Source organism: Camelus dromedarius, chromosome 19 (assembly GCF_036321535.1).
Source record: "Camelus dromedarius isolate mCamDro1 chromosome 19, mCamDro1.pat, whole genome shotgun sequence".
Taxonomy (NCBI): Eukaryota; Metazoa; Chordata; class Mammalia; order Artiodactyla; family Camelidae; genus Camelus; species Camelus dromedarius.
The window spans coordinates 35,604,295-35,629,196 of NC_087454.1; the positions used below are offsets into that span (position 1 = coordinate 35,604,295).

At 37.6% G+C, this 24,902-nt stretch overlaps 1 protein-coding gene across 2 annotated transcripts in view; it reads left to right on the forward strand.

The window, feature by feature from the left end:
• TINAG (tubulointerstitial nephritis antigen) overlaps window positions 1-24,902 on the forward strand; it is a 63,985-nt gene that overhangs the window by 16,950 nt on the left and 22,133 nt on the right. The window contains exons 5-9 of one of the 2 annotated variants that reach the window (XM_010995390.3): window positions 8,350-8,473; window positions 12,802-12,952; window positions 14,067-14,247; window positions 15,755-15,800; window positions 19,146-19,269. In XM_010995390.3, the coding sequence (XP_010993692.1) occupies window positions 8,350-8,473; window positions 12,802-12,952; window positions 14,067-14,247; window positions 15,755-15,800; window positions 19,146-19,269 (626 nt within the window). The remainder of the gene's footprint in view (window positions 1-8,349; window positions 8,474-12,801; window positions 12,953-14,066; window positions 14,248-15,754; window positions 15,801-19,145; window positions 19,270-24,902) is intronic. The other variant, XM_064476597.1, reaches the window with a different exon arrangement.

Genomic DNA, 24,902 nt, shown 5'->3' on the forward strand with positions numbered 1-24,902 from the left:
GTTGGAGTTGTCCTCCTCTCTGACAGAAGAAAATCAGGAATATAACAAGTACTTCTATGAAGAACAGAAAGTCAGCATAAGCTGAGTTGAACTGAGCCATGGGTCAGTCTTCCCGAGTTCCCCAGAGAGCCCTACTCCTCTGGCTGGTCCTCTGGCTTCACTGCTTGGCTTGAATCACTATCCCCGTCATGTGTCTGCTGAGTGTGACTTCAACGATTATCAATGGGTATTGTACAGAGGATTTCATGATCATCTATGGAAAATAGGAAAAATCTGCTTAATCTATAGGAATTAGTTCAATTCAAATGAATTTTTGTAGAGTGAGATTTGTAACAATGAGGAATAGAAATATATTACTGATAGTGGGAGATTAGAAAAAATGAGCTAAAGGATTTTGGGACGCTCTTTCTGGGTGGCAGTCCCAAGTGAGGGCAGACAAAAAGAAACATTATACCAGCAGACTGGACAAGAGGAAGTGGAAAAAGGGAGAGAAAGCAAGCTGAGAGGGTCCTGCCCACACCATGTGACTCCTAGTTGTGTATGAAGGCTCACTTCACCCTCTTTAGAACCATGTCTAGTGTCGGGTCAGAAAATTCTGGTTGGTCAAACTTTGCCTAATTTTTTCCTGAAGGCTATTTCTTGAGATTATTCCCAGTAACATCCCCATTGGATGGCTCTGTTCCAACTTGTTCAGCACTAAAAATGTTAAGAACGATTAGATGAACCAGTGATGCTCCTTGGAACTTCTGTGTGTTGTCTGGACAAATTCACAGTGGGACTGATGGAGCTCTAGCCTTCGCAGGGTAGCTCTCCACAGGGACTTTCAACTCTGCCAGTCAAGCCTTTTGTCTCCTTATGGGGTTATGACATGGTTTAAACCATATTTCAATATTTCCTCAGCATTTGGTCCATGGACCACCAATCTCGCGAGATTTGGAATAAAGGTGTCTTATCTGTGGTCAAATGCACTTGTGAAATGGTGCATTACATCTGTCTTCCGAAGAGTCACACTCTACATTAGCATTCTGAAGACCCTGAGAACCCTTCCTCTACCTTTTTTTTCATCCAGTGTGTCCTAGATTCATGACGTCAGAGACCCTTTCCTTGTTTGTTTGTTTAAAATCATTGTTAATATTCTCCAGGATTTAGACTCCACAGAACACCCTTTAGGAAATGCTAACTTAAGCTAAACTATCGAAATAAAAGCACTGGAGAGGGCAGAATTATATTCAGGGCTAAAATCGAACTCTCTCAGTGTCTCAGAAAGAAAACAATTACTATGATTGTATGCAAAACTAGCGTGGACTGAGGTCCTTTTAAGCCAGCAGAAACATCCCAGGTGAGGTCTGTTAACAGGCACGTGTAGGCAGGGCATTTAGTTACACGACCCATTCATATCACGTGAGCTCTGTAGCCAATGTGCTTGGGTCTAGTCTGGCTGAAATGGTGACAGCAGTGTTACTCAAGCTCACAGGGTTGTAAGTCCATGAAGTGATGAATAAGAAGTGCTTAGGACACAGACTGCAGGAAAGCATTAAAGAAATGTTACTGTATAATATATAAAGTTCTTTCTCCCTTGGATTAACCTTGAGAGAACAGCAGGTTTCTGAAACAAATAAATTCTGTAAGAACTAAATCATCCAAGGCTTCATCATTTGGGGTATTTTATTTCATAAAGAAAGTTGTAGCTCTGGGTTTATTGGCCCCGATGGAGTTTATGTATTTCTGGTGACCCTGAAAGTTTATCTACTACGCTCCTAAATCAAATCAAATCAAATCATGTCAAATCATATCAAATCTAATCTAATCAAATCAACAACCCTGTACCTGATTGTCTTTCCAGGCATAATGTTCAGGTGCTTTTGAATTTGGGAGAGAACTTCAAGAAGCTTCACTGTTTTATATCCTATTATAAATATTACAAATATTTTGAAAAAAAACCACAGTATTTTCAAATAGAAATGGGAAAATTTAAGAGTTCTTTTCTTTACTTGGTTTAGTTTAAAAAAATGTATAAATAGTTTTGTTGATCATTCCCTGGGGAGAAAAATAGTTATTACAGATAAATATCACACCTGAGGTAGAGCTATTTGGAAACTATTAAAACACTAAGAAGGCTGGTATAACATTTAAAACCTGAAGCTTTACTATATTATATGGTATCAGATTGATGCATGTAAAAATATTCCAAATTTTTTTGTCAACTGCAGTGTTTACTAGTACAACATTTTTTCCCAGTCACCCAATATAGATGATTTAGTGTGTCTACGTTGGCATTAGTAACAGAGAAAAAAATATCTTTTTTTCCATTGTTTGTTGGAAGTTAAAGTAAAATAATTTTTTATGTGTTACATCATAACTTTTGAAACCACTGATCACTGAGGTGAGAGAGGAAAACTTATTTAATCACGTGGAGATGTTATCAGGATGTAGAGAAGATACATTATTCGATTGACTAGATCTGTTTCTCCAGTTGTTAGTTATAATTGGAAGAGTTTGTTTTTTCCTTGCTGAAATATATTTTAGTGACAGTCTGAGGGATGAGAATTACCTTTGGAAAAAAAAATCAACGTGACTATCACCAAGCTTCGTTTTCACCCTTCATAGGTTATTGAAAAAATTTTTAATTTAACTAGGAACAGCCCTGCCTGAGCAAACGTCTACTTGATTTCAATAACCTTTATCACTTGTGTAAACAGAAGTCATTGTAGAAACCAAAACACTGATGAGAAAAGTAAAAAACACAATTCTATTGTTACGTTCTTTATATAATATTGAACAAAAATGACTATTCCTTCCCATAAAATTGAGGTTTATCTCCACACATATGAACGTGATGCAGATGGTGTCAGGCTTGTGTAATAATTATGTGGGATATGGTAGGTCTCAGTGATGTTGCAGAAACGTGGTACCACGGGGGCATGGTGGACTCTGTTTAAGTACAGAAGCATCTCATCTCAGAATCTCCTCCGCTCAATGGGTCAAGAGCTGGGGACGGAATCAGATGCCAGTGTTCTTGCTGTCCCTGAATTAAGGGTCTTCAAGTTCAAAAAGCATCAAAGCATCTGCTTATGTCTCTCCAGGAGCTCTCTTTTCTTTCTTTCCCTCCTTCTCAGAATGGGACCCCAAACTCTTCAGGAAACTGTAGAAACTATACACCTGGTCTCACTCCTTACGCAGCTGTACCTCTGGCAGAATGAATGTCTTATCTCTCAAATTGGTGTCTGACTTTTCAGTTTATTTCTCTGTATTAGTCAAAGTCTGATGCAAAGCACTGTGATGTAATTGAACATGACTGGAACAACACCGTGGGGCTGAGTTGATCACAGCAGGACAAAGCTTCAAAAAGAAATGGGAAAATTATTTTTTCCCTTCTCTGTGAACAAATATTTGGGGCTGTTAAAAAGTAGATTCTTGAGGTGATTGAGGGTGTTGATGTAACAGGCACCTACTCCCTGGCCTCCCCAGATCAGTTTCTATCTAGTCCATGCTGTGGTTCTTCCCAAAGTGTGTTCTGTGAAACACTAGCCCTCTGATCTGCTTCACGAAAAAAAATGAAGTGAAATAAAAAGAAATAAGGCAAGGTACTTCGCATTGGGCCATGCACATTTAAAATCACAAACATTATTTTCATTTCTTAGAGTCTCTTGACACTTAGGTAGTCTATAAAAAAATATTGCAGCGAGGACAAAAATCTAATTTTTAAAGCCGGTGCTTCTCAGAATTGTTTGACTAAGCAACTCCTCTTTGTATAATTATGTATTACAATTCCTCAGAACTTGTGTTCTAAGAAAGTCATCTTAGGAAATATCATAGTTCATCCATTTCCAGATGCACATTTTCTTCACTCTATTACACCTTTGAAATTGGGATGCTTCTTAAATTTGATGATGCCCTGGGCTCAATGAAACATGGTATTGCCTTACCACAGCATCTTTTTTTTTTATTTGAAGTATAGTCAGTTTACAATGTTGTGTTAATTTCTGGTATACGGTGCAGTGATTCAGTTATACAAACATACATTCCTTTTCAGATTCTTTTTCATTATAGGCTATTACACGTTATAGGGTATTGAATATAATTCCCTGTGCTCTATAGTAGGACTTTGTTGTTTGTTTTATATATAGTAGTTAACATCTGCAAAGCTTGAACTCCCAATTTATCCCTCCCTACCCTCTCTCTCTCCCCTCACCCTGTAACCATAAGTCTATTTTCTATGTCTGTGAGTCTGTTCCTATTTTGTAAATAAGTTTGTTTGTGTCTTTTTTTTTTTAGATTCCACATATAAATGATATCATACAGTATTTTTCTTTCTCTGTCTGACTTATCTCACTTAGTATGACGATCTCCAGGTCCATCTATGCTGTTGCAAACTTACCATAGCATGTTTAAAGTCAGTTATGTCTGCTCTTTTAGCTATGATTGGGTTCATCTGAGACTGACAAAATCCCGAAATGATAGTGGCTTAAGTAACTTAGAAATTGATTTCTTACCAACAAATCTGGTGGTGGGTGAACCTCCACTGGAATTGCACTCCCTGGTATTGGGTACCCAGGCTTCTCCTTTCTTGTTCTGTCTTCCAGAGCCTTTATATCCACATCATGTAATGGTTCAAGAAGGCTGCTCCATGTCTCCATGTCCAGCTCTATCCAAATTTATTCCACTGGGAAAGGAAAAAAAAAAAAGATAAATATAAAGGAATAAAAGTCAAGTGCTAGATGTCTCCCATGGGCCAGAATTTAGTTATGTGGCCACACCCGGGAGCCAAAAGAGGGTTCAGGAAATATAGTCATTTATCTGAGCTTGCATGAGCTGAGCTAAAATTGTTATTGTTATGAATAAAAGGAAAACCTATTCAAAGGGGGAGGACTGGATGACTTAATTCACTTAGTATGATAATCTCTGGTTCCATCCATGTTGCTGCGCATGGCATTGTTTCATTCTTTTCATGGCTGAGTAGTATTCCACGTGTATAGCTCAATCACTATGTTGTACACCAGAAACTAACAATATTGCAGATCAACTATGCTTCAATAAAAAAGTAGGGGTGGGAGCACTGGAGAACTAGTGCCACCTGCCATGGTGCAGTCATCAGATATTAATATTTACAAGAAGCTAGATCATTGGAAAAAACAGAAACTAGAGAAGTATCAAAGCATAACTTTTTCAGAGTTAAGGCATGAGGGCAAATATTGTTGAAAATGAAAAATTCATTTTGCCGTTAGCAACCAAAAAATTGGTCCCTTCCTCTCCAACATCAAATAGCTTAGAAGAAATTTCTTGGTATTCACAGCACTGACTTTGGATTGTGAAGGTCAGAACAGAACAATGTTCTCTGTTGCCTTCTTTTGAGTCTCAGGTCATTCATTATCCAAATTTAAGTGGAGGTAAGTACAAGTAAGAGGGGAAGTGATTCACAGAGTGCATATTGTGTAGACATGGGCTTTTAGTAAGAATGTCTAGAATGTCCAAATATGATTAGTTTGTTCCCATGCTGCTCTGTGATTATGTTTCCATTATTGTTAGGGATTTTGATTCAATTAAATGCAAGAATCATTGAAAAAAAAATTCTCTAGTGTTCACTACTGCATTTATTTCTTATATTTTTCACAGTGTCTTTAATCTCTCTAATATCTAAATGGAAATATTAAAGCAGGAAACTGTTCAAATTTGGCTAATGTTAATTTGGAAATTTAATTAGATGATGATTGAAAATTTTCAACATTACAATGAAAATAATTAAAAATGTCTATACGTAATAGTGTAAATCTCTTAAAAATTAATTTGCTATCTCAGTTAAGCCACTGTCATTTTGGAGTTGCTGTCTCTGTCAGCTGATCCTTTTGATTTTTTGCTTTATTAAGCTAGCCTTTGACCAAGAAAAAAATCTTTTAGTGAAGCCAGACATCTGTTTCCAATTCCTAAATGCTGTTATTCTATGGTGTTTACTTATATTTATGAGCTCAGAGGGGAATGCAATAATTATGGAGTAATGAGATGTAAAATTTGCCCTGTGTTTATTATATCAGATTATCTGATATCATAAGGTAAATAACATGGCAAGGTAATATGTGCCTGTTGGGCTTCAAATCCTGTGAGCTTACTTTTAAGAAAAGCAATATTAAATAATTGGTAAAAATCTTGAAACATCTGACAGGTCAGCGTCATGAATTGCTCTGGCCTCGTGGCTTGGTAAATATGTTCTCAATGAATATGATAATTTTGCTTGCTGTTTCTCTATTGCCTTATTTTATTGGGGAGCATTATCCAGCCATATATTTTTAAACAATAAATCATAGAAAGCAAATGCATGCTGCTATTATAATTTAACTTAATGTGCCTGTAGGGGGAAAATGACTTTTTAAAGTGATGAACTCTTTCAGAGAGACACGTATCTCCTCATTCTTCTCAGACATTTGCTGAATACGTCCCACATGCAGAGTTCTCTGGTGGGTTTTGGAATGCGGAAGCCAAATTCTGAAGAGCGATTGAAATGGGTTTCAAGGCATAGTTATAGCTTTATTGCTTCCACAAAGCAGAAAGGAAATAGCCTAGCTCTGCTATGAAATTAGGATTAAAAAGCGATGCGTTAAAATAACAGCTGACACGCCACATATTTCTCTGGAACTTGAAGTAATCACATTATAAATTCCCCAGGCACACTGATAAGCCAGTGGTAATAAAGTTGGGAGGTATGAGGAATGTGTAAGTTGTGTGTATTTCTGTTCCGATTGGAAAGACTGTTTGGGAGAGTGAGTCTGTGTCTCTGAAATCATCTACTCAGAGCAGTAAATTTATTCTGCTCCAACTCTAGGGTTCTGCAGTCTGGATAACTTGATGGCATAGGAATCTAAAATCACCTGAATTTCTGCGAGCAGCTCTTTGAGTTACCACGTGGGTCCTCTACCGTGATCTGCTTAATGGGTTAGCACTTACTTTCCATCAACTACACAGCAGTGTTTTTAGTAATAGAACTCAGGATTGAATAGCTTTCTTAATCAGCCGATAACAGTTCTTTCAGTCAAAACTGAACTCCCTTTAAGATTCAAATTTATAAATATTTTGCATGAATATCTTTTCAAGCAGATATGTACATTCTCAGTTTTCCTTCAGCCTCTAAAGCTATTTTATACTTGTCAGAAGTAACTTTTTTTGGCAAGATTTTGAATCAATAGCCTGCTTTGTTCAGTTACCAATCATAAAACTTTTAAATAGGTAAAAATTTAACTTTTATGGACATTTGACTTCTGTTGCAAAGTATCCGTGTTATTTCTGATAAAGTGGTGAAATGATCAATGGAGCCGAGGTGTTAAGTATCTAAAACCTGGGTCTGGTCTCAGGGATGCTTTTTATTTAATTGAGAGGCCTTAGTATGTCATTAAACTTTCAGAAGTTCGTTTCCTTGTTCATAAAGTATAGTGAATAATACTTGCCCTAATTATATCACATAGAGCTATTGAGAAGATAAAGATTGTGCATTAAAACACTTTGAAAACTTTAACGCACTCTCGAAAATGATGTGCATGTATGTCAATGGATGTGTATGCGTAAGTGATACAAATTAATTTTAAAACCTTGTTTGGTTGGAGTCCTGACTATTTATGGGAATAAAAGTTATCAGTTTTTAGAAAAATTTGAAAAAACAAAAAACCCCAGGGTGTAGTATTTTAGATTTTCTTTGAGTTACCACGAACAGAGCAAGGTCCATGACATTGAATTTGCCTTCTTGGAAAGACAGCCTCTGAAACCGACTCTGTCAGGTTCTTAACATTGACTCTTAAGACACCGTGGCTTTGTACGTTTGGCGTTGCACACTTCCTGAAGTTCTTTTTATTCTTCAAGGATTTTATTTAGCTATCTGCCAATTCATCCCAAATTTGTTTCCCAATAGCTAGTTCAAAATTGGTGTTTCACAGGGCTCCAAGTCTGTTAATGCATAGTTGTCCCCAGTGCATCGTTTCAAAATGAATTTCATGTCAGAAGCACACACGCTCTACAACATGGGAGGGACATAAAACTAAACATTGTTTATGAGGCCAGATTTAAATGACATCCTGTGGTCTTCCATGGGGGTGACCAAAAGTCAGATTCACCGTGACAGAGTCATTGGCTGAAATGATCGCCCCGTGTGATAACCCAGGAAAATCATTCTGTGTGTTGTTCTTGTGACTTTGTACTAGGTCATGATTTCCCACATGGAATCGTCATTTCTGAACAGAGTGAAATAGATATCTTACATAAATAATTCTTCTCAGGGATGCCATTCAGAAAACTTGAATCATTCTCTTATCGTGGTTATTGGCGTACACTGGAAAAACTCTGTTACATAAGCTTCTTTTTCTTCCTTAGGCTTCTTTACCCGCGACAACTGATCTTCCAGAGTTTTTTGTTGCTTCTTACAAATGGCCAGGATGGACCCACGGCCCGTTGGATCAGAAAAACTGTGCTGCATCTTGGGCGTTTTCTACTGCAAGTAATAAAGTCATTTTAATTTCTTCCTTGTAAATTCTCCCTTTGACTCTAGATCTTGGGACAGAAATTAAAAACGTTTTTAATTTAACACATTTAAATATTAACATGTGGGCACTTAAGATAAAGTCTTAGTCTAGCCCAAGAAAGCAGACTGAAGATTAGATAAAAATCTATTTTTCACTCTGAAAATTGGTCTTTATTTTTAGGGTCTAACTTTAAAGAGGGAGTAAATCAAAAGAGCAACAAAGAAAAGTTGCCAAAAATGTGTTTGTTCTTTGAGAGTTAAGGCCAGATACTAAGAGAGGCATAATGTTCGTCTTTAAGCTAATCCTAGCATGCATGTGGACACAGACATATAATTCCTACCTTCTTTCCTCTTGATAAGATCTGCAAGAATATATTTAATTATTAAACTAATTTGATGTAAAGTAAGACTTCAGAACTAAATAATAATGGATGAAATGCATGTCATCTCCTTTTGGATAAAGGCAATTCAATTGATCTTTCTTTTTTTTTGTAATTTTATTTTATTGAGTTATAGTCAGTTTACAATGTTGTGTCAATTTCCAGGGTAGAGCACAATTTTTCAGTCATACGTGAACATACATATATTCATTGTCACATTGTTTTTCACCGTGAGCTACCACAAGATCTTGTATACATTTCCCTGTGCTACACAGTATAAACTTGTTTATCTATTCTATATATACCTGCCAGTATCTGCCAATTTTGAACTCCCAGTCTGTTGATCCTCTAATAAGAGTAGCTTCCAAATTCTTGCTGCTGTAAGGAATACATACCTCTGCTACAGAAACTTACATATAATTTCACAAGTCCAGTAAATGAATATACAGATTAAGCCCAAGATTTGGTCTCCGAAGAGTGTCAATTGTATTACAGTAATTAAAACTTACATGACATTGGCGATCTGCTCTCAAAGATCAGCTTCTTAAAACTGTGCTCTAGGCTTAGAAATAATTCCAAAGGAGTGCTCAGAAACAGGGTAAGTACTGAAAGCATCGTGAAATGAGTTCACAGGCTCTCTGAGAAGTCGGCCGAAGGGTGAGGGTGGCACTCCTTGGGACAGAGGAGCGTTCGTACTTTGTCTCATTGTCATCACTTCATAGTATCAGCTAGATTGTTCTAGAAAGGGTGCATTTGGCCAAGCTCACCACTGGAGCATCTCTGTTAATTCTACATTAACTCCTCCAGTATAAACGTCCTATGGCACAGGGATCTCTTTGAGTCTCATTTTAGTTGGGTGGGGATGGTTGTTTTTTTTTTAATTGAGGTATAGTCAGTTTACAATGTATCAGTTCCTGGTGTCCAGCACAATGCTTCAGTCATACATGAACATACATATATTCATTTTCATATTCTTTTTCACCGTGAGCTGCTACAAGATACTGAATATAGTTCCCTGTGCTATATAGTATAAACTTGTTTATCTATTTTATATGTATTAGTCAGTATCCCACAAATCTTGAACTCCTAGTTTATCCTTTCCCACGCCCTTCCCCCCGGTCACCGTAAATTAGCTTTCTATGTCTGTGAGTTTGTTTCTGTTTTGTAAATAAGTTCTTTTTTTATTTTTTTTTATGATTCCACATATGAGCGATCTCATATGGTATTTTTCTTTCTCTTTCTGGCTTACTTCACTTAGAATGACATTCTCCAGGGCCATCCATGGTGCTGCAAATGGTATGGGTAGGGACAGATTTAATCAGATAAGTCACTTGTCATACTATGTTCATGTGGTTAGTGCATTATACCTCCTAGGTGAGATATAAGAATTTTACTTTAAATTTAAGAGATCAGTATTTTTTTTAATTGAAGTATAGTCAGTTTACAATGTTGTGTCAGTTTCTGCTGCACAGCATCATGTTTCAGTCAAACAGGAACATACACATGAGACCAGCAATTCTGAAGACGTCTTAGGGAAGACATTGGTAGTGAAATATGGAGAATAACTTACTAGGCTGATTTGGACTGTTACTTTGGGGTCCTCAGGCCACAGCCCCATAAATGACCTCAGCACAGGTGTAAGTCTGGATTTGTCCCCCTACCTGATGGAGGACAGGTTTGTATCCTGTGTGTGTATTCACTGTGGCAAATCAGGCTGATGCTACTTTTTTTTTGTTTGTTTGTTTTTTGAGTATATTCAGTAAAGAAAGGCATATCTAGTTTCTCTTAAGGATCTAGAAAATCAGGTCAGGACATAGTAGTTAAAATCAGAAGAGATATCTCTCAAAGAAGCTAAAAACTGTGAAGTGGAATAAAGAAGACACTTAAAAAATATACACATGTAGAAAGATAATTATGCAGCCAAATAAAATCCAAGCAATGCAGAAGCTAAGACGTGAAGGAGTTTGAAGCGGTGGCAGCGATCTACCCTGCAGGGCAAACTTGAGGACAGAATAAAATAAGAGCGCGTGTCTCAGAGGTAAAGCCCGAAGGAAGTTTTCAGAAAGAGAGTGGAAAGCAATTTGCTGAACTGAGTCATCCTTAAATCTTCTGACCTTTTCTAAGTATTTCAAGTGAACGTGGATTAAACCTTTACCGAGATTCAGATATGTCTGTATGAGCAACGCAGTGCATCTCATTAGAATTAAAAACGCTTATTATTCTTTCCTTGAAATCTACAGATTCATGGGGCCGAAAGGGATGTTAGAGGTCACCTTTATCAAGCCTTTGGTTTTGTAAGAGGCACCAATAGGGGAAGTGACCTGCCCAAAGCGAAAGCTGAGATGTCTCAGCCGTGATCTCGGAAGCCAGGCTTCTGACTCCTTTCAGCATAGTTTCTTCTCCATTGTAAAAGTCTTTTCTGAACCAAAGAATTGCTACACTAACATTTAAAATATATATATACTTGATTCTGAACCCTGTACTGAAAGTCACAGCATCAAAGGATTTCCATTTTCTCTTATGAAAGAGGAGATTATTTTCTGGAGAATAGGAGAGACGGTGGTGTCATGGCATTTGCACCTGTGAAATATATTCCCTCGCTGGGAACTGGGAAGGAAGTACGAGGTTATAGATTCAGCACAGACTGAGCGTCTAAGATGCGCCAGCAATTGTATGTCTGCTGTAGTGACATAAAAGCCATGTATATGCAGAAATATATATGTAAGGGAATTATTTTAAAACGAATTATGTGAGAGTAATTCTAAACTCGCACCTTGAGGGGTTCCAGTACACAGATAATTTTGATGAGCAAAAATGATAACTTCTGAGAACATTGGACAGAGAGGAGAAAGGTTATGACTCTGTTGCCTTTAATTAAAAGGGAAAGGTTAAACACCAAGGGCAAGACTATACCAGGAATCCAAAAATATCTGTACCAAAATGTCATCCACCCCAATTTTCTCATGATTTCAACACACATACTAGTTTATCATGATGCCGTGATCAAAATGCTAACACATACAGTTTTCTGCTACTGGTTGATTAGTTTCCCTCGCCGATTATTCTGTTCTATTTTGAGGTCAGGATTACGACTCTTCTGGGTTTTGTTCATGTTGCAATTTCTATGGCTCCGTACAGTGCCTGTCGCCTGGTAGGAGCTCAACAAATATGTGTTGGGGAGAGGAACAAACTCATTAACAACAACCAGGCTAGGGGATTATTTAAACGAATGGAAGGTTCAATCATAAAAGATACATATAAGAAATACAAGGTGCATTCCACATCTGCTAAGGTGAAATTGGGATCATAATGTCCAAGAAAATTATAAGCCTAAAAGTGTGCTGGGTAGCTTTTTGATATTTTATAATATAGGTTCATATTAGTCTCAGTTAATTTAGAACCCAAAGACTCAGTTTATTCCAATGTATCAGATTAACATGGATGAATTTCCAATGACTATTTCTGTGATCAGTCTTTCTCATTTCCTCTGTTTAGTTACATTCATTTCAAATATATATATATATATATTTAGCCATGACTCTAAGTGTTACTGTTCTAGGTATAGGAGATACAAATGTAACTAAGATATGGCCTTTATCCTCAAGGTCACTTGAAAAATTCACTTGAAAAATTTCTTAACAAAGAATTTGGAAGTACACAGAACACGAAAGGAACAAGGAACTAGAAAAGTCTTTGAGGTTGGTAAGACAATGAAGCAGTGCCACAACTGGACGAAAATTATGCCTGAAATTAGGGCACCGTTGAACTTGCTGGAATACATAGATATATTCATGGCATCTGGCCTCAGTTTTAAACTACACAAAGTTTTGAAGAATAGCTGAGGATTCAAACAAAAAACGCTGTGGAAATGATTCGAAATACCACATGCCACTTGAATATTAATCAACGTTCTATTTCAAACAGGCGTGGCAGCGGACCGAATAGCGATTCAGTCCAAAGGTCAATATACAGCCAACTTGTCCCCTCAGAACCTGATCTCTTGCTGTGCCAAGAAGCGACACGGATGCAGCAGTGGAGGCATCGACCGAGCTTGGTGGTACCTGAGAAAACGTGGGTAAATAGCTGCCCACAACGTGTCTCTAGGTTTCTTAGGGTTAGAATAAGGACCTGCCTGGGGTTAGAACGAGGACCCTCTGACTCTGTTGAACACTGTCGAATGTTCTGGAAGCAGTCCTACCGGATACTTCCGTGGCCACCTCAACACTGACTGTCCGTAAAATCACTTCCGTTGTTTCATTTTCCTTACCATCTGCTTCGAGAGTCAATGAATTATGTTAGATTTGGATCCAAATAAGTTGTACTTTTCCAGCTTCAATTTCAAAATCCAAACTTATTTTCTTTATTGCTTGTATAAGGTATAATACATTTGTATAATGTATAAGAATGGTCTAACCTGATAACTTTCTGCCTTATTAACGTTAATATTATATTAGTATATACAGTTTCTCCCAAAATATCATGAACTACAAGCACATAATAATTGAAGTCTTATAAAAAATGTATCTATAATTAAATAAATGTGTAAAAAATACACTTTAAAGAGCCATTTCTTTTCTTTTTTCTATTTTTGTGTGGGGGGGAAGTAATTAGGTTGTATTATTTATTTATTTATTTATTTATTTATTTATTTATTTATTTATTTATTTATTTATTTATTTATTTTAATGGAGGTGCTGGGGATTGAACCCAGGACCTTGTGCTTGCTAAGCATGCGCTCTACCACTGAGCTACCCACCCCACGTGAAAAATACTCTTTACTTCTGAAACTTGCATGATTATCAGAAGACCCCCATCTGAGTCTGATACAGTTCATTCTCTTTCACACTCCTCTGCCTTATAATTACAGATGTAGAATTAAGGAGTCCTTCTCCTGTTCAATTAACCACAGATTTTATTGACAGTCACTTTTCACCTTCAGGAAATTCTATACAGTAGATAGAATTGTTTATTAAAATGGATTTAAGCAAGATTTTAAAATTATCATGAAAAAATGGGAATGGAACAGGGAAGAGTGCAATGTCATTGAATGGCTGTGTTCAATGTCATTGATCTTAATGTGTAAATAGTCAGAATAATTTATGAACGTTTAGTTCAGCAAATTGCACCTAGATAGGTGATTATGGCATTTTTCTAAGTATTACTTTGACTTCTTCGATTGTTCCTCATAGACTGGTGTCCCACGCATGCTATCCACTCTTCAAGGACCAAAATGCTACCAATAACGGCTGCGCCATGGCAAGTAGGTCTGATGGGCGGGGCAAACGGCATGCCACAAAGCCATGTCCCAACAGCATCGAGAAATCCAACAGGATCTACCAGTGCTCTCCTCCCTACAGAGTCTCTTCCGAAGTAAGTCCAAATTGCAAGAATCCACGAGGGTTAACTTTCTAAGAGATGTATGGCTCTGCTGTTACTAGAACTATTTAAAACCTATAATATTCTAAAATAATGCTAAGCTTCTGAGTATAATTTTTGATATTCTTAAAGTGTCTATTAGAGACTTCCAGTTTGGGTATGACTTCTGCTCTTTGTAATATTGGCAGTACAAATGATTGCCTTAAATATAAAAATGCCCAGGGAAATAGAATTTTATAATTACATCTTATTATTAACATATATTTATTTATATATATATATGACAAATACAAGCTAAATCAAACCTTTTGCGCTGACCTTTTTGTGGCGGTAGCTTATTTTCTCAATTCTTTGGGGCTAACTAACTGCACAAAATAATTAAAGTGGGCGAAGTCCTAATAGGAAAAAGATCCCCTTGGATTCGAGTTTGTCATGCTGAAAGCCTGGGAAAATTTTACTCCATCATATCAGTGTTACGCAGACATTCTCACTTGCAGAATGTCTAAACCTTCGGTGGCTTCCAGTTACCGGTAGAATGAAGTTCAGGATTCTTACCATGACGTAGAGACCTTCTGTGGTTTGGTTCTGGCCTCCTGCTTTCACAGACTCATTGGGACCAGCTTCCACCTGTAATACTCCTGAGAAAGCAGGACTGTGTCTGCTCCCTACATGTGCCATGTCCTTCATGCTTCTCCACTTAGCCAGGTCATGTCTCCTCTGACCCAAATGGTTACCTCACCTGGTTCCAGATGGTAAGATCCCACACACGTGCCGAGACCCAGGTCAGAGCTTCATCTTCTACGAGAATTTTTCTTGACTCCTAGGGAGACTCATTGTCCCCGTCTCCATGGTGCTGCATGCTTGTCTGTACAATAGAACTTACCCTATCTTAATGCAATTAGCTGTGTTACTGTCTGTCTACTCCACCAGAAGGTAAATATCTTGAAGGCCAAGTGCAGGGACAATAGTTGTTTCTATCCTAATTTCCAGCATGCACTCTGATCAATCAAGGGATGAATGAGTGAATGAATGAATGACCTGCCCTTCCTAAGGACTTTCCTAAGGACTGCTTTACCCAGTGGGCGACCACGTAGAAATATCTGCGTGCTACTCTGAGGGACCTCGCTACACAGTCACCTGGGATCACTCTTGTGATTCAAAGAATGGAGATGACACTAATTTCCATTGATAAAACAGAGTTTTAATTTTTTTTCCTGTGTGACCATAAAAAGTCATGATGCTTTCCCTTCGTCCCCAAATTATTGTCCGTGGGGAGAGTCAATGAAACACGTGGGTGTGTTTTGTCTTCAGCAACTTCCTCAAGGTGGTATTTCACATGTGAGTATTTGAAAGCCCAATTGAGAGCGAATTGCTCACGGCCAAGGCACGCTGGATTGCGTAATTCCTAAACGGATGGGCAACACCTACCAGCATATTCCAAACAATAGGTTTTGTGGGCTCTGACCACATTAATGGTGCTGATGGATGTTTTCCCTTCCAGGAAACTGAGATAATGAAAGAAATCATACAGAATGGACCGGTTCAAGGTAAGCTTGGAGGAAATATGATTGTGTCTTGTTTATTCCTTTCATGAACAACATTACATTTCAGCGCATGTAAAAGGAGCACAATAAATGAAAGGAAATGTTTACTTTTAGAATATTCGTAGGGATTCAATCGTTCTAAGACTAATGTAATTATAGGCGATATGCTCCCCTGATAGCTTCATTAGCTGCCATTTTATTTGAAGGAGATAAACTCATTCACAAACTGATTTCTTCAATAAATTTTGATGATAACATCTGATGCAATTTTGCTAAACTCTATCCAAAGGGATCATGGACCAAACAGACATTCAGACATGAAATGCTAACTGATTAAGCTTGTTTAACTGTTTGGTTATATTTCAGAATCACATATAGTGTTGGATATTTTCTCATTTCAGTTTAAATGGATTAGGTAATGGACTAGAAAAAAAAAAATCAAGGTTTAGCCCTAAAAACAAAGTAGGCACTTTTCTTTTTCTATAAGCCCCCAATAAATCAAGTAAGCCAGTGTGATTTTTATTTTTATAAAATGCTTTCCATTTTGATCAGTTTTGTAGATATGTTATGGATAGTATTAACAGTAAATAAGGAAATAATGTATGGACTTTGCATTGATTTGATATTAAGATATTATCTCTGTTACATAGTTCCTCTGCTTACCTACTGGATTTTATTTTATACCAAGGGCATGAACAAAGATACATTCACAGTGTATATTCTCTGTACTAAACATTGTCTTGAAATGCTTGGAAGAACAAATCCAGTGAGGGCTAAAATAGAAATTCAGGGTGTAGACACTAAAAGGACTGAAATATATTATCAATGCAGTGGAATTGATCAATTAAATAATTAGATTAAATAAACCAAAATAAAAACTAAAATAGTTGATATATACTAAGGAACTATTGGCCAATATATATTTGTGTTTTTCTGAATGCTGGCCTAATTAGTATTGGCTCAACATATAGCAAGAAGCACAGATTTTTTCATCATGTTGGAAGGATTTTTATTGCTCTTTATCATCACTTAATATTTATTGAGAAACGAAAGCTTACTCTAAACATGTCCTGAATTTAACTGTTAAAATCCTGGGATCTTACTCAAAACCTGAAACAAATAAAGAGAAAATAATTCTCTCCTTCCAGTTGTGTAATTTCTGAAGGCTGATAAAAGAGTGGGGGAGATTCATGCATAATTTAAGTATATGCTTCATTAAGTGGGATTTGTGTGACAAATTCGAAGGAGCACAGGCGTTTGAGGTCAAGGCTGAATTTAAAATTCCATTTTTGACATTTGCTGCTGAAATGACTTTGGTCCAGTTATTTAAACCTCTCTGAATCTTCGAATCATTGTATTACGGTTTCAAGTTTCTCTTTCTCTCTCTCTCTCATTCTTTTCATCAGTCAAAAGAAATCTGGATCATAATTATTTAAAATTGAGAACACCTTAGATTTTTCTTATGGTCAAATATGTAAGTTTTCATGAATTTTACATAATGAATCAAATAGAGATATAATTTGAAACTAATAAAGTTGAAATTCCAATTATTCAACATCCATGTAACAAATGCTTGTTGAGAACCTTCCTCCCGCCAGCCTGAGCCAGGAGCACGAAACAGAGCTCACCATCCTACCCTCCTACGTGCGATGATTATGTGAAATAAGTTTGCTGAAGTTTTCCCAAAAGTTAAAGTTGCACTGCGGTAGCTTAAGTAGTTACCTGTTGATGGGTTCACCAAGTCTGTCTTGGCATCAGGACCCGAAGGAAGGTCACCTTCAAGTTAATTGTGATGGCATCTCACCTACGTTTCTTTAGTTGGCAGTGTTTTTCCGCATTGAAGAGAGTATTTTATTTGTGGTGCTTAGAGAGAGTTGAAAGGAGCTGAAAGGGTCAGTGGTTCCACAGAAAAGATAGCCACTGGCAGCATCCTCAGACTTTTAGAGACTCTGGTTGCCTCGCCTTGTTGTAGATGCAATGTAGTTTATCTGCACGTTGTTGCCTGGGTTAGCAAATAGCGTTTTCCCCTTTTCAGTACAAAAGCATGTGAAAGGCAATAGAATGCTGAATGAAGAGCACTGTGTGCCTTCAAAAACCTATAGAATTAAAAATAGGTTTAGGTGCTGGAAACAGAACAAAAGCAAAGATCTGCAGAGAGTACAGTTAAATAAATTCCTTAAATCCTATAGGAATGTGCTTTCAAGTAAATAAAGAAGATTTAACCTCTGTTGAGAATATTTGGACAGCCTCAGAAAAGGCATGGAACATTAAAAAATAAAGTAAAAGGTGGGATACTGAAAAGCTGTATTTGACTTTGGGGACAAAGGTTCACTTTAGGATCTATCAAATGCTAGTGACCTTAGTTTGTATTTTATTTAAAATGCACGTCAGGTAAGGCAAGCATTGGGCACTGTTATCAAGGTCTACTTCACTAGCCCCAACTGAAAATATGTTCAATTCACGTCTCGTGGAGGAGAAGTTTAAAGTCTTCGCCCTGAATTGCCCAAGTCCTTCAACAAAGCATCACACAATACAGAAAAGAAATGATCTCAGCGAGAGAACGAAGGGGCACTTTATAAAGTATAAGCTCTGATTTTCTAAAGAATGCACTCTTGGCTTAGCTCTCCAGAGCTCAGGGGATGCAGTCTTGCCAGAGCCTTCTTTTGCCAAGGGTTTGCTTTTTGTTCAAACCCACCAAAGGAGGTTTTGTATTTACGTCTAAGGATTAAGGACAATTACTCTGAGTGCTGTTTGCTAGGTTTGTCCTTTGCTGCTAGCTTAATTGGAGTTTTAAGAGGCTTGTGGAGAAGTCCAAGGTTAATGGAAAAAGAGCGAACCCTAGCCAGTGTATGGGCTTCCTGAAAGGGCCCAATTCTGTCAATTAAGAACAGATACAAACTACTGTATATAAAAGAGATAAACAATAAGGACCGATGGTACAGCATAGGAAACTACATTCAATATCTTGTAATAACGTACAATGGAAAAGAACATGAAAACAAATATGTATATATACACACACATATATATGACTGAATCACTCTGCTGCACACCAGAAATTAACACATTGTAATCAATTGCACTTCAATAAAAAACAAGAATAGATAGTGTTCTAAATGTACACAACGTATTTAAGTAATATTCTAAATAGCAAAAACTTGTCTTCACAAAAGAATAAGAAAATATTGCAGCCAATTAAATAGGAAAGAAGTTAGGCTGAATTCCAAAATTCCTTCTTAGAGTCTACCCCTGGCGATTTACTGATTGACTGTTCTGTGAGACTTTTTGGAGGTTTTTAAACACGATAGTTTAAAATCTGTGCCATTTATCCTGTTGGTTTTATTTTAGCCATAATGCAAGTCCATGAAGATTTCTTCAATTATAAGACAGGGATATATAGACATGTTACCAGCCCAAGTGGAGAGTCAGAAAAATATCAGAAGCTTCGGACACATGCAGTCAAACTCACTGGGTAAGGCAATTTCTTAAAAATCTTCACTTAATGCTTTTGGAAAATAGAACTGAAAATAGAGTATGTAATGCATTTAGGTGCCTGAATTCCTCTTGGTATGAGAGATTCTGATACAAATTAAAAATGATCAAAGCCTTGACACTCTTCAGTCATTATTTTAAAGTCCTATGAAAAAGTAACTCAATATTCTGGGAAAAGTAACCAAATCCTATCTCTCATGTGCTTGGGAATCCATCCTAAAAATCTGCTCTAAGGGCAAGGAAAATAGATTATTGGAATAAATTCTACACATGGAATAATCAAGGAAAGGGTACAAACCCCAAAGTATATTAGGATTTGGGGAGAAGGTTTGGATGGGATTTAGAATGGCAGAGATTAAGCAGGGAGAAAGGGTAGGGTCACCTTTCATTCAATGTAAAATTGTGTTTTTTTAAATATTTATGTGAGAATTTTGGAAATTCTATTTATTAAGTTTTTAAGTAAAATATATTCAGCTCTACAAGGGCAAGAAACAGGTTCAAAATTCGGTTGCATTTCAAGAGGAAGTCATCTCACAAACAGACCCTACTCAGAGAGTGTGGTCACCCGAAATCACTTTCCCCAGCGCCTCCTCGATCTCATTCCAACTCTGCCCTGTCTTCACGCTCTTTCTCCTAATGTCTCATTCCCCTTCAGATGAAATATTTCCTGTCCTTCTGGTGATTCTCTCAAAACCTTTCCCTTTTATCTTGAATCACCGGTACTTCCACTTGGTGCTCTCACCTTGTGTTATATTTCACCAAAGAGATGAAAGCAATCAGAAAAACGGCTCCCAGTATCACACATGCTCCCTGTCGGTTCCCACTCCTCCCTGTCCTCCCACTTCTCACATAGAGGGATCTCCCCTGCTCTAATTTATACCCCTCTTGCCATTTTATAGACCTCAGACCCTCTCCGTGTTCAAGAATATGCAGAGGCAATATTCCCGTTTTCTTCTCTGTAACCGATTTTATTTTTACCACCACACAAGCATGCCATTATTTCTTAGACATTTTGGAAAACAGACAAAAACAAAAACAAAAAGCTTTCCTCTTGTCTTCACTTCCTCTACACTCCATGTATGTTCTTTCCATCCAGTGAATTTCTAGCAAGATCTGTCTGTATTCACGTTCTTCAATTCCTCTCTGCTCATTTAAAACAAAAACCTTTTCAATGACTTTTTTCCTTCCTCCTCTTTTCAACAGCATCTATTTCAAGGTTACCAATGACTTTTATATTTTCTGTCCATCTGTCAGCATCCAGACCTGCCCAACCCCTCCTCCTGCATTTTCTTTCCTGCCATGACTTTTCAAGACTCTTTGCTCTTCTTTTTCCTTTGTTTGTTCTTCTACACACCTTAGTGTGGGAGTGTCCCAGACTCAGCTCTTAGTCCTTTCTCCCTTCTATGCTCACTCATTTTCTGCTCAACTCATCAGTCTCTGAGCTCATCCTGGCTTTGGGTACCATCAAACCCCTGACACCAGCTAAATTTGTATCTGCAGCCCAGATCTGCTCCAGACCTCCAGACTTGTACTTCACATGGCCTCCTTCACACCTCCACCTGGGTACCTCCTGGGTGGCTTACATTCAGCACTTTCCAAACTGAACTCCCCGTCTCTCCCCTCATACTTGCTGAACAGTATCAATCTTCTCCTTCTTAGATGATGACAGTGCCATCCTTCCGTATGCTCTGACTACAAACCTTGGAATCATCCTCTGTTCCTCTCCTTGCAACTCACTTTCAAGATGTCAGAAACTCCGTTGGCTCTCCCAACTTATATCCAGAATCCAACCACCTTCACCATCTAAACTATCAACATCCTTGCCTGAACCACCATTACCCATTGTTTTGTACGTGGATTCATGGAGTAGCTTTTAACAGTTCCTCTCACATTTAAGTTTGTCCTGAAAAGTCTGTTCTCAACAGAGAAGGCAGGGTGTTCCTTTAGTCAGATCTTGTCGCTTCTTTGCTCCAAACCCTACAGTGCTTTCCATCTCCCTCAGGGTAAAAGCCAAGATCCATACAGTGGCCTGCAAAGGCCAGCATGCTCTGAGGACTCCCCCGTCTGCCTGCCTACACCCCCATCAACTTTCTGATCTCAGTTACTTTTCATCTGTACCCTCTTTATGGCCCTTTATGTCTCAGGAACCTACACACCAGAGCCCCTCCCTCTGCCTTCCCTGCTCCTTTATCCGACACCTGGTTCCTTGTTCTTGTGCCTCTATGTAGTCTTTGCTCAGATCTCATCTTCTCAATGAGGCATCCCTGACTGTCCTGCTTAATATTGCTGCCTGCCCTCTGCTTCAGCTCCTCTGACCCCCTCGCCCGATGTATTTAAATTTTTTCATAACAATGATCGCTTTCTAACACACTCATTTAATTAGCTTTTTCTCTTGCGTGTGTATTGTCTGCCTCCGCTACTAGAATGAAGCTGCCTGAGAGCTAGTGTCTGTCTTATTCACTAATGTAGCCAAACCTCCAGATATGATGCTGGTCTGTAATACACTTCATGCTTTTTCTATCTGAAACATGAACGTGTTTTAGCTTATTCTACACCAGTTCTTGTCTGACATCCATTTTTCCATGAGGCAACTCTGTTGAAAAATAGAGTGAGAGAAGTTGGAGGGGAGAGCTGGGGCCTCCTCAGCTTTGACTGGTTTCTAATTCTCGCACCTGTGCCCATCACATCAACTCTGCCCCTAGTTCAGAGCCCAGAGTTTGGTGGGATTCACAGTAAATCCCCTCCAGGTGCTAATCTTTGCCTTTTCTCTTGCATCACATTCTCCATCTTTCAACCATTGCCCTTGGTGGGTTGGCCAGGACTTCTGCAGCTCAATGGGCCTCCAGTGTGATTTCTTCTTCAGCTGACCTCCTGGGATGGCAGGGTGGGATGGGAAGGGACTGCCCCTCTGATCGCCTTGCCCTGCTCATGGCTCTTGTTGGAAAGTGCATGAGGGGGTGTTTCCGGATCGTCTTACGTGCTTTTAAGGGGAAAATTTTTCCATTCAAGTCTGGAGAGGAAGGAGGAGGGCTGTGGTGAGCCTTGTTTCTCAGCGTCTATTTTTGCTTTGATACTGAACAAAATGTGTTTTTTTCTGTTATTCCTCAAAGTTGTGTTTTGGGGATTATGGCTGTATGCCTGGTTTACTAAAGAAGAAAAGAAAGAGGTCTTGATTTTTAAAACTTGTTTTATTTTGTTTTTCCACTCTTAATTGTTTAGTGACTTCTCAGGAAAGCAGATGGAATAAAAATGCCTCATACAGTCACTGTCACTGGAAACTCAGCTCCACTTGAGTTCTGTTTCCCTTCAGTTTGAAAAATCTTATTGCTTCTAAATCTCTCCTTCGTCTGTATGTTTCATTATCAATTTTTGTTTTCTCTAATAACATCCATGATTTGGAAAAATTCTTCCCACACCCTTGGTGATTGAAATAGTTTTTCCTGTCATTCAGAGATAGGAAATGTTACCATCCTGGAAATGGCAATGTTAATGTGGAGCCTTCCTTGGTTTATCAGAACTGTTCCTTTATCATCGTTGCCACGTATTTAGCCATGCTGGTCATGTTTTCTTCGCTCTGCTCCTACATTTGCTCATGCTGCGTTTGAGCAAGCTATGAATGTGTTTACATCTCATCACTCTGCGGTGTGTATATTTTCCTTGATCAGTGTGTCAGTTGCATGAATACGTTCACTTTTATAAACTCTAGAAACTTGAGGCATTTATAAATTTGCCTCACATGTGTGACAACTAACAAGGCTAATTCTGCTAGTAGGCAAATAACTTTTGGAGAATTTGTTTATTTTTCAGAAATATTTTAGGTCCCTGGGCATTGTTCAATAATCCGGAGCAGTAGATTTTAATTCATTTCTCCATTAGTAATTCCTGATTTGGTAATTACTGTATTTAGAAAATTAATGCATTGGTGAATTAGAGAGTAATCAAATAACCCAAGTGACTTAGTGTTCCTTATCGAAGAGCTTAATATGCTTCTAAGAAGTACCTTACGAATTCATCGCAACAAATTCTGTTTGCTGTCCATTCCGTAGGAGACAGAGCTATTAGATTTAGCTTACTTGAACAAATGAATTTAAACTTCTGGCAAATGCCCATCACTGGAGAATACAAGGAGATTTAATATATACTCCTGCTCTTAAGGAGTTCAGGAATAAGGTAGAGACATTCACAACCGATTCTAGGGTAAAATGATAAAAGCTGTACATTTCCACATATATAAAGCACAAAAGAGTGGTAGGTAGATAAACACTTGTAATGCCTTTCTTGGCTCCTCATAATTTGATTTCACTCCTCTCTCTTCTCTTTCCAAAACCTCTGTCTATCACCTGATGGATACTATCATTATAAAAGCATTTAATTCAATTAAAAATGCCATATATTTTGAAATATGGCATTATTTTATTTAACAACAGTAAGGATAAAATATTACCAATTAAACTAAGAAACTCTATTGATTGTCAGATGGATTTCAATCTTAGAGATGTTAAAATGTGAGGGGGAAAAGTGTGTCATAATGAAAAAATATATATGGTATTTAAGATTTTCATCCTGGCCAGTATTTTTTATGCTCTGGTCCTGCTCTACATCTTCATATGTATTAAAGTTCATTCTGTGTCTCTGGCCACCAAAGTTCTGAGCTTTCTTTAAACCCTGTCAGAAGTTTATAAAATAGTGCATTTATGTCATTTATTTTTGCATATGATTCTCAGGAATCACCACTATAACTTAAATGAAAAAAAAAAAAAACCAGTTAGCTATTTTAGAAAATTAAGGGCAATAATTGGGGTAAAACCATTGTCAACTGTGCTTGTGGGACAGAATTTTATTGAGGATCTAGTCTATATGTTACAAAAGAGAAAAACAAAATCATTTTAGGATATAATGTTGCTATCGTTCAATAACGTTTTACATGAGAGTTTATTCAACAAACGTTTATTGAGTGCCTGGATGTTTCAGATGTTGTTTTAGATGCCAGGGATGTATCAGTAAACAAAATAGACATAGATTCTGGTCCTCATGAAATTTATATTCTACTGATTGATGTATAGCTGTTAGGCAAATACAATTGCATCTTATGAAAGGCCAGAGTTTTGGTGTTAAACTTTGTGTGTGTATCTGGGGTCAACAATATAAACATGTTTACTTATAAATATTGAACAGAGACTCAGGGAGAAGACAAGCAGTTGTGAAATAGAGGCCAAGAGAAAGTAAACATTAAATAGTCCAAGAAGGAGAGATGAACGAATAGCAAAGATGTTTTCAGGTAGATTGTGAATGATGATTGCAGTTTTCAAATTAAATGGAGCACCCCAAAATACATGAAAGATGTTGTAAAGTGGTGGAAACTGGCCATGTTTCCAATAAGTGACTGTGAAGACATTTGGTTTGAGTAAATCACTAAAAAATTCAAGTCAAAGTTTCCTGTAAACTTTGATGCAAATCTACATAATATGACTTAAAATTGGGCACAAATAGAATGATTTATGTGATTTTCTTTGCTATATATTTAACAAATATTAAAAGAAAACCCATGTTATTACTGGTGCTGTGCTGAGTAGTAGGCAAAATGAAAAAAAAAAAACAGGCAACAACAAAAAA